The 10,694-nt window shown below is 52.2% G+C and overlaps 1 protein-coding gene across 1 annotated transcript in view; it reads left to right on the forward strand.

Annotated features, from left to right (window-relative positions):
• GRM7 (glutamate metabotropic receptor 7) overlaps positions 1–10,694 on the forward strand; it is a 111,346-nt gene that overhangs the window by 60,659 nt on the left and 39,993 nt on the right. The window contains exon 7 of the mRNA XM_031061632.1: positions 7,435–8,370. Within this exon, the coding sequence (XP_030917492.1) occupies positions 7,435–8,370 (936 nt within the window). The remainder of the gene's footprint in view (positions 1–7,434; positions 8,371–10,694) is intronic.

The raw sequence follows: 10,694 nt of genomic DNA on the forward strand, positions 1-10,694 counted from the left end.
CTCCTGGGAACTCCCTGCTCCTTGAAAAACCCCTGCTCCTTGAAGAATCCCTGCTCCTGGAGCATTCCCTGCTCCTGGAGAACTCCCTGCTCCTGGAGAACTCCCTGCTCCTGGAGAACTCCCTGCTCCTGGAGCATTCCCTGCTCTAGATAATCCCCTGCTCCTGGAGCATTCCCTGCTCCCTGGGCAGGCAGCTGGGAGCTGCTCTTTGCCATGGGGAGCACAGTGTGGGATAAAGCCCTGCTTGGAATCAGGAACATCCCTGTAGCTCAGGGTCTGGGGTGAGCTGGGGTCAGTGCTGCCCCGGAGCAGGGGAGCTTTGCTGGCAGGACGGCAGCAGGGACAGAGGCACCACAGTCACTGACACAGGATGGAAATTCCACCCTGCAATCCTTTTTGCCCCCACAAACAGAAGCACATTGAGTAACTCTATAATCCTCTGTGCAATTTATGTGAAACCCGCTCACTTCAACACCTCCTGAATCTGTTTGGGCTCAGACTAATCAATTTGCATGCCATAAACATCTCTGTTAGGGAGTTTGGAAATAAATGTTATGAATAGTGAGCTGGTGAAGAGAGTAATTAACTGTCTAACCCGCTGGCAAGAGACCTGGCTGTACCTGCCTTTTTTTGATAAAATATTCGAATTGGAATTGCATCCAAGCACCTCTTCAGTGCTGTTTGTTGCTCAGGAATATTCTGCCAACAGATGGTATTTGTCTAAAATAACATGTTCAAATTGATTTCTGTTCCTTGTGTTCTTGGGTTTGCTGCTGGGTTTTGGGTTTTTCCTTTGGAGCAGAATGTATTCAGGGTGGATGGAGTTTCTGGTTTTGGGGGACACTGTTAGGGACACTCTGCATGTCTGCTGCCCTGCTCCTGTCCCCGCAGGTGTCACCTCGGTCACTGGTGACACAGGTGGCAGTGCCACAGCGGGTGTGTGCAGTGTTTGCCAGCGCTGGCGCTGCTCATGCCCAGTCCTTGCAGAGGGATGTGCAGCTGTGTCACAGCCCTGGCCAGGGCTGGGCCTCCCTGAGCCCCGGCTCTGTGACCCAGGGGGAGCGAGGGTGACTCCATCCCTGGGCTCCTGGAGCTGCCCCCAGTGCCCCCATGCCCGGCTGGCAGCAGCCGTGCCGTGTGCTGCAGGAGTGGATGTTGTTTGTTTTGTTCCCTCGTTAAATTCTGCAATCTCTCATTGCTCATGTCACCGTGAGCAGCACAAACACCTTTAATTATCTCAACTTGCAGCATGAAGTGCAAGGGGATTTTTCAAACCACTGGCCTGCAGAATGGCCGTGTGCTGATTGCTGCTGCTGCAGGAGGGAGTGAGGCTGAAAGCCCCAGTCCTGCACGGGCTGGGGCTGCACTGCAGCTGGGCCGTGGAGGGGCAGCAAATGCTTTATTGTGTCTGCCCTTGCCCTGGCAGGGGAGGCTGGATGGGCAATGCTCTCTTTGTCCCTCACTCCCCACTGAAGCTGTGTGGGCTCGTGTGGGCAGTGCTGGGGGCAAGGGCAAGGCTCTGCAGAGAGGAAAATCCAGGAACTGTCAGCACGAGAATGATTGGCTCTGTGCCTCTGGACCAAAGACACTCGTGTGTTCCCCTGGCAGTGTGAGAGTGATCTCTGTCTGGGAGGGGTGTCAGCAGTGTGGGGTTTGGTCTGCAGAGGCCAATGTGGGGTTTGGTCTGCAGAGGCCAATGTGGGGTTTGTGTCTGCAGAGGCCAATGTGGGGTTTGGGTCTGCAGAGGCCAATGTGGGGTTTGTGTCTGCAGAGGCCAGGGCACCCCCAGTGCTGTTCCCTTCTTTGGGGTCTCCTTTCCCACCTCCCCTCGTTGGTCAGCCTGGGAGGAGGTGGCAGCAGAATATCGCAGTCCCTGTGAGTGCTGAGAGCCTGGCACTCCCTGCCAGCCCCAGGGCACTCAGCAGGACTGCAGGCACTGCAGCTGCCCCAGGTTTCTGTGGCAGATCAGGGGCTGGCACCTGCCAGCGGTGCCAAGTCTGGTGACAGCTAACAGCAGCCAAAACTTGCTGCTTTGTCTCCATTCGTGTTGATCAAATCTGCAAGCAAACTCCTTTAATAAACTGTATGAGCAGCTCTGGGAGCTCTTGGCTTAGAGCTGCTTCTGTAGATCCCAAACATGACCCAGCTGTGTTTGCAAAATGAAATTCTGGTCCCACACTGATGCCAGTGCCGAGGGCGGTGGAGCAGAAATGATGACAGATGTGTCAGATTGTGCCTGTTTGCTCCAGGGAGCAGAGAGAAATCCCACAAAGGCTGGCTGAGAGCTCTGCTCACATCAGGCCCATGTGAGCAGCCCTCGGAGTTCCAGTGCTTGAGCAGAGCTCAGAGGGTCCTGACAGGCCACATGTGTGGAGTGGGTCAGAAATAATCTGTTAAAATGTCCTTGAGCGCTGATTTCTGCAGCAGGACTGTAATACCAGCGGTGTGATGTGGAATTCAGGGTGTCCCCAGCTAATTGTTCACAGCATGGGCAATAATGACCCCTAAAACCAGCTGCAAAGGGTCCTCAGTCTGCTCTGAAACAACTTGAGGGAAGCCTTGGTTTGCTTTGTTTTCCTGGTTTATTTGGTTTTGTTCCACCAAACTGAAGATGTACATTCTGTGCAGATGCTGCTGGGATGGTTCCCATGGGCCATCCTTGTTTGCTGGTCAGTCCCAGCTTTACCTGGCCAGGGCTCTGGGGCTGCAGCAGCTGCTCCCCAGTGCCCGTGGAACCAGGGACTGTACCCTGCTTTAGCACTGCCTGTGTTTGACTGGCTGGGGAGGGGCTGTACAGACTTCAGCTCCCTTTGCAGAGCAGATTTTGGCCTTTTCCTCCCCAAAAAGCAGCTGGAAGGGCTGGGACAGGCTTTTCTCCTCCCGCAGCCCAGGCTGGGAGCTCGTGGTGCCCTCCCCTGGGCTGAGTCCCAGCTCCCCAGTGCCGGCTCTGCAGAGGGGTCACAGCCCTGTGTGTGGGGAGGAAAGAGACAATTCCCTGTGCGGGGAGGCAGCTGCTGCCCTGGCCGTGTGCGTTGCCACCAGCCATTCTTCATTTTCTGTGTTCTTCTAGTTTTCTGTGCAGTTCTTTTAGGGCCCAATTGCCTGAGCATAACCTGAGCAGGATAATTTAATATTATTAGTATTATTAATATCACTGCAGCAATCTAATTAGGGCCTAAATGAGCTGGGTACTGAATCTCCCTCAGTATTTTGCATTTCTTTCATCCTCCCTCCCTGCCCTGTGCTGTTCTGCCTTGCACACGAGATGTGGTGAGGAAATCACTGTCCATTGATGCTGAGGCTTCAGGAGGGGAAAACCAGCACCAAGTAATGGCACTGGGAACTGCTGCTCCTTGAGCCAGCTGGGAATGAGGAGGATAAAGAAATGCCAGCATTTCTGGGCTGGCAGGCACTCCAGGAGGAATGCTCTCCAAATCACACACACCAGCTTGGTGCCCTCTCCTCGCTGCCCTTTCCAGACTGGGAGCTCTGAGTTGGGCTTGGCAGGAGCAGAACTTTTCCACAATCACAAAGAACAGAAAAAATAAGTTCTTGGCTCATAAGAGAGATAAAGATAAAGGGCTAATCCTTTCCTCAAACCTTAGGTAAGGTCGTGGCTGTGCCATGAAAAGTAGCTCTGAAAAGGACTTTTCAGGAGAAGAACCAGAATTCCTGGAGCTACTTCTAGATGGGCCACTGTCATCCAGGCTTGTTCCTGGGGCTCAGGCTGTGCAGCTGTGGGCACTGTGAGCAGGTGAGGAACAAGGGTTTGATTGCAGCTGCTCTGGCTGGGCTGGGGCTGTGTGCCCTGCCTGGGGCTGGCCTGTCCTCCTGCCCTGCTAAAATCTCTGCTGGGGCCGCCCTGTGTCCCTGCAGTGCCCAGGGCCAGGCTGGGCACTGGGGCTGGAGCACCTGGGACAGGGGGAGGTGTCCCTGCCATGGCAGGGCAGCACTGGGTGGGATTTGGTGTCCAAACCAGTTTGGGATTCTGTGATAATTCAGATTTCCCCTCATTCTAAGCCACCTTAGGATAAAAAGTTGTCTTGGATTAGCTCTGCTTTCAGAAGATAGTTTTGCCCTAACCTATCCATGTAAAGAGACAAGAGCTGTGTGTTATAAATGCACATTTGGAAGCACATGCTCTTTTTTAATTAAAAAAATATTATGCAGGGGCTGCAGGATGAATACTGAAGATGCATGGTCCACCCCCTTCCATTAGTGAGAAGACAACACAAAGCTGTAGGCAGATATAAAAGCATTAAAATAATTAATTTTCCATTTTATTGTGCGTCAACAGAAATGCATAATAATAAGCATTTTTGCAAAAACTGTGGATTAAGCATTTTTCTCTCCATCAGTGGTGTGCTGGAAATGTCCTTGCTTTAATGTAGAACAAATGGCCCTTGGATCTCATTAAAGATGGTGCTCAGAGGGCTCTCAGTGCTGCTGGGGCAGAGCAGCAGGGCTGCTGGGAAAAGGTGACAAATACTAAACAAAAGACAAAGGAGGAGTAGAAATGAAAGGGAAATAAAGGAGGGTTAAGAATTGCTTCTTGTGGGAAGCCCAAAGAGCAGGTGGGAGAGAGCTCTGCCTCCTTCTGGGGTGCCACAGCAGTGCTGGGGTGGCTTTGGGAGGGGCAGGGAGCACCCAGGGGCTGGGCTGGGACCGTGCTGGGGGACACCATGGAGGGGCTGGGATGGTGGCATGGGATAATGGGATAATGGGCTGGGATAATGGGCATGGGATAATGGGATAATGGGCTGGGATAATGGGCATGGGATAATGGGATAATGGGCTGGGATAATGGGCATGGGATAATGGGATAATGGGCTGGGATAATGGGCATGGGATAATGGGATAATGGGCTGGGATAATGGGCATGGGATAATGGGATGGGATCCATGGGATGGGATGGGATATTGGGATGGGATGGGATGATGGCATGGCATGGCATGGGATAATGGGATGAGGTGGAGCAGTGTGAGTCCCCATTGCATGGCCCTTCCCAGAGCTCACATGCTGCTGCTGCTGCAGGAATAATCCTTCTGTTTCGAGAGGTGGTTTGGAGTCTCTGGGAATTGTGTGTTATCCTGCAGAGGTGCTAGGGCTGCTCTGCTCAGAGCAGGATCTGTTTGGCACAGAACTGGTGGGGTTTTGCCTCCACCCCTTGCAGGCCCAGTGCTGGGCAGGGCTTCCCCAGCACTCCCTGCAGGCAGGGAAAGGAAAAGGAGCTCCATGGTGTGAAGGACCATGTCTGGGCCAGACATGGGGCAGCTCTGCATCCTCTCTGGCACTCTGGCTTATCACCACTGTTATCTCTTCGGGGATTTCAGTTGATATTTTGCAGAAGACTCTGCTGAGGATGTGTTATTGACATATTCTTAGCTTAAAACCATTATCACGGTAAATCCCTGGATTTAGAAACTAATTACAAGACATTAGTAGCTGAGCCTGAAGAGCTAAGTCATGCAAATATTGCTGTCTGCAAAGTGGAATATACACAAATGTCTGAACTGCTGAGTTAGGAGCTGCAGTCTGGAGGTGGCAATAAATCTGAGCCCAGTCCTCGCCGCTGGCTGCTCTGTGTCCCTGAAATTAATGGCACCATCATTATGAAAGTGGGATCAGGGAACGTGGCTATTTTCTTCCCTGAGTAGGTTAATTACCACTAATGTAATTATTTTTGTAGTGATTTTTATTTTAATCAAACATTGCACGAAACAATTAAGTTCAGAACAAATGGCTTATTATGGAAATGTTTGTGGCGGAGGAAAGCAAAGCAGCAATGTTTGAATTATCCCCAGATATTGAGTTACTTTATTCATTAACATGAACAATTACATTAGGCCTTATGAGACAGACTAAGCATTTCTTGTTAATGTTTGTTCTATAGTGAACATAATGAGAATGCATGTTGTGAGTGGATGCAGTCCCTCCTGCTGGAGGCATTCGGGAGCTGGGGTGTGTGGGAGCAGGGAGAGCATCCTTCCTTCCCAGGGATGCAGGGATCCAATCCCTCTTTTCAGGAGCAGACCTCTAGAATCTCTCTCATTGAGGGATTATTTTTACAGCATTCACAGAAAGACTCTTGGTACTCCAGTGTGTGAGCAGAGTGTGACTTCAGGGTTTGTGTTTTCACAAATATAAAATGAAGATTATACAGGATCTATTTTGATTTAAATTAGGAAAGTGCAACTTAATCTTTCAATTTAAGACTTGCCTATCCAAGTCTTCCAGTCTGTATGAATAATTAAGGCAGCTGACTCAAGAAACTCATCTGAGAACTTTGACTGCTTGTAGGGAAAATCATGGAGCTTGTCAGCATTTAAGTGGCCTAAGGAAAAATAGCTGAAATGTTTTTTTAATGACACTTACATCTCTGCCAGGGGATCAGGTTTTGTGTCTGGAAAGGACACACACACAGAGCAGCTGCTGGAGCCACTGAGGTGCTGCTGGGCTGGTAACTGGTGCTGGGAATGCCAGGGCCTCCCCAGGCTTCCAGTCTGCACTGTTCCACTGGGGCTCCAATCTAAAAACCTTCCTTGTTCTTGGAGGCTGGGGAGTGGCTTTAGTCAGGCACAGTTTGAAATGATCTGTGAGTCCAGTTTTCCACAGCACTGGGGAGCCTTTGTTGCCTACCTTGGAGTTCAGGACTCTCCAGACTGCAGAGTAAGTGAGACTTTCCATGTATTTAATGTAATCATTTATCATTTGCATTCCCAGAAGTACATGTGGTATTTCAAAAGCTGAATGTGACTTTGAAACGAAATAGTATCTAATTATTGCTTTTTTCACTGATGACCATTTTCTTTGTCCTTCATATTTCTCACCTGGCTTGTGTAGCAGAGCTTCCCCCATTCTCACTGATCCCGTGCCCTATAGAAAACACATTCCCACCTCATTTCACATCTTCCCCTGGTCAGTAGCAGTTCCAGGAGGGGAGATCTCTGCTCTGTCTCAGGAAGAAGCCCCAAGGTTTGTGGGAAGCAGCCTTGCAAGTGTAAGTCCTGCCTTCCCTTGAGGTTTGCAGTGTTGTTATAATTCTCGTGTGGTTTATCTGGGCTTGGATGTCATTCCATCAGACTTAATGAGAAACAGAAATGAGAAATGGAGGCAGTGAGCACAGTTAGGGCTCACACAGAAGCACCAGGGTGTGGTTTTGGGACTCTGCCCATGGGAACTTTATCCACTTGGGGTTTGTGTGCTGGGGCTCCCCTGAGTCCCCTCCCTTCCTTCCCAGCTCATGTCTGTGTCTGCCAGCCCTAACCCTGAGCCTGTGTGTGCCTGTCCCACAGATCGAGGAGATGCACTGGGGCAGGGCTGTGTGTTCTGCGCCCACCTTGGTGAGCAGCCAGCTCTAAGCCAGCTCTAAGCCAGGCCTAAGCCACACCTAAGCCAAGCCTAACCCCGAGCCTGTTTGTGCCTGTCCCACAGGTTGAGGAGATGCAGTGGGGCGGGGGCGTGCGTGCCGTGCCCCCCTCGGTGTGCAGCCAGCCGTGCCGGCCGGGCGAGAGGAAGAAGATGGTGAAGGGCATGCCGTGCTGCTGGCACTGCGAGCTGTGTGACGGGTACCAGTACCAGGCCGACGAGGTCACCTGCCTGCTGTGCTCCTACAACGAGCGGCCCAACGAGAACCGCACCGGCTGCCGCTCCATCCCCATCATCAAGCTGGAGTGGCACTCGCCCTGGGCCGTCATCCCCGTCTTCCTGGCCATGCTGGGCATCGTGGCCACCATCTTCGTGGTGGCCACCTTCATCCGCTACAACGACACGCCGATCGTGCGGGCCTCGGGCCGCGAGCTCAGCTACGTGCTGCTGACAGGCATCTTCCTGTGCTACATCATCACCTTCCTGATGATCGCCAAGCCCGACGTGGCCGTCTGCTCCTTCCGCAGGATCTTCCTGGGGCTGGGCATGTGCATCAGCTATGCAGCGCTGCTCACCAAGACCAACCGCATCTACCGCATCTTCGAGCAGGGCAAGAAGTCGGTGACGGCGCCGCGGCTGATCAGCCCCACCTCGCAGCTGGCCATCGCCTCCAGCCTCATCTCCGTCCAGCTCCTGGGCGTCTTCATCTGGTTCGCGGTGGACCCGCCCAACATCATCGTGGATTACGATGAGCAGAAAACTATGAACCCCGAGCAGGCCCGAGGAGTGCTCAAGTGTGACATTACGGATCTACAAATCATTTGTTCCTTGGGTTATAGCATTCTGCTCATGGTGACGTGCACTGTGTATGCCATCAAGACTCGGGGGGTCCCAGAGAATTTTAATGAAGCCAAACCCATTGGATTCACTATGTACACTACCTGTATAGTATGGCTTGCCTTCATTCCAATATTTTTTGGCACTGCCCAGTCAGCAGAAAAGGTAGGTGAGAGTGCCCAGGATCCGCTGTGCTTGTAGCCACGTGCTGGTGCTCAGCTTTCCGTGGATTTCCAGCTGAGCTCTCCAGTCGCTCGTTCCTGACTCAGGGCAATCTGTGGTACTGTTTTCCTTCCCCGTTTAGCTCATGGGCCATTCATTTAAAGAACTGGCAAATGATCAATAGCAATCACGTTAGCCATTAGTTTTATTGTTGCATCTATTTCAATTGTTTCTTTACAGTAGGATAAGTGGGAATTAGCTGTCATATTACCCACAAAGAGGTATCTCCTAACTAAATAATTTTTAATGCAAGATGGTAAGCAAGAAAACTGTCAAAAAATACCCAGGTGGGCTCCTGTGCCTCTGGACCGGAGGGCAGTGTGGAGTGTGATGAGTGCTCTGCTCACAGAACAGGCCCAGGACACATTTACACCACGGTGTAAAGGGCCTGTCCTGAGCTCCAGGGGCTGAGCCCAGCAGCTCCAGCTGATGCTCCATGATGCAGATTCACTTTTACTTTTCCCTGGAGAAAAGCTGTCATTTCAGAGGGATTTGGCAAACACCACCAAGTCCAGTATTTAGAGAGCAGTGATGATACTGGGCTGTCCTGAACTGCTGTCAGTCTGTTTTACCGCACCACCCCAGCCCAGCCTGTCTCCCTGTCCCCGTGTCCCCATCTCCCTGTGTCCCTGTCCCCATGTCCCTGTCCCTGTGTCCCTGCAGGGCTGTTTAGCTCCTGAGCTCTGTGACCAGGCTCGGTGCTCAGCCCCTGCTCCTGGGGCTTTCCCCTCCTGCCCTGCCCTGCCCAGGGCTGTGCTGCAGGAGCCTTGCTGCTTTTCCTCCCTTTCTGGCACTCCTTTTGTGGGGGCTGCAGGGATTGTGCTTTTTGGTGCTTGCCACTGATTTCCTGTCAGATATTCCCTCTGGAAAATATTGTGCCTTAGCTTGGCCACACACGTCTGCTGAAATGGAAATTGCACTTGCTGAAAAGTCTCATGCAGCACGATCTCTTCAGCTGAGCAGTGGGGCTATATATAACACTGGGGTTCCAGGGGATGGATTTATCTTATTCTATCGATAAATACAAGCATAATGTTGTTGGGTGGAAGGCATATTGTAAACACCTGCCTTGTTCAGGGCAGAGAATAACACCTCCAACAACAAAAAAACCAAACCTCTAGCAAAGTGCTGCAGGTAATTCATAAAAGGTGAATAATTCAAGCAGGAGCTGCTGCAGCAGGTGGAGGGAGGCCAGAAATCTGAGTTTCTCCAGGATGGAGATGAGCCATGAGGCACATGGGGGGTGGCACATGGTAAAAGCAGATTTCAGATGTTTTTACAGCTTGAGTTCACTCACCCTGTTTCTTTGTCCACATCAGAGATGGAGAGAAGGTGTGGCTGGTTGTGATTTATGGCTCAGCTCTGATTTATGGGCTTGGTTTGGTGATGCAGCACGTGGATCCCAGGGATGTGGGATATGCTCCTCCCTCCCATGGCTGGGATACAGAGCTCCAGAGCTCCTGCTCTGCCTGCCTGGGCACTGTGCAGCTCTGGGCTGGGTTATCCTGTATGGATTGTGTGTCCTGCTTCCTGCCTGGGCACTGTGCAGCTCTGGGCTGTGTTATCCTGTTCTGTGTGTCCTGCTCCCTGCCTGGGCACTGTGCAGCTCTGGGCTGTGTTATCCTGTATGGATTGTGTGTCCTGCTCTCCCTGCCTGGGCACTGTGCAGCTCTGGGCTGTGCTATCCTGTTCTGTGTGTCCTGCTCCCTGCCTGGGCACTGTGCAGCTCTGGGCTGGGTTATCCTGTTCTGTGTGTCCTGCTCCCTCCCTGGGCACTGTGCAGCTCTGGGCTGTGCTATCCTGTTCTGTGTGTCCTGCTCCCTGCCTGGGCACTGTGCAGCTCTGGGCTGGGTTATCCTGTTCTGATTGTGTGTCCTGCTCCCTGCCTGGGCACTGTGCAGCTCTGGGCTGGGTTATCCTGTATGGATTGTGTGTCCTGCTCCCTGCCTGGGCACTGTGCAGCTCTGGGCTGGGTTATCCTGTATGGATTGTGTGTCCTGCTCCCTGCCTGGGCACTGTGCAGCTCTGGGCTGGGTTATCCTGTATGGATTGTGTGTCCTGCTCCCTGCCTGGGCACTGTGCAGCTCTGGGCTGGGTTATCCTGTATGGATTGTGTGTCCTGCTCCCTGCCTGGGCACTGTGCAGCTCTGGGCTGTGTTATCCTGTTCTGTGTGTCCTGCTCTCCCTGCCTGGGCACTGTGCAGCTCTGGGCTGGGTTATCCTGTTCTGTGTGTCCTGCTCCTTCCCTGAGCACTGTGCAGCTCTGG

Source organism: Geospiza fortis, unplaced genomic scaffold, assembly GCF_000277835.1.
Source record: "Geospiza fortis unplaced genomic scaffold, GeoFor_1.0 scaffold128, whole genome shotgun sequence".
Lineage (NCBI taxonomy): Eukaryota > Metazoa > Chordata > Aves > Passeriformes > Thraupidae > Geospiza > Geospiza fortis.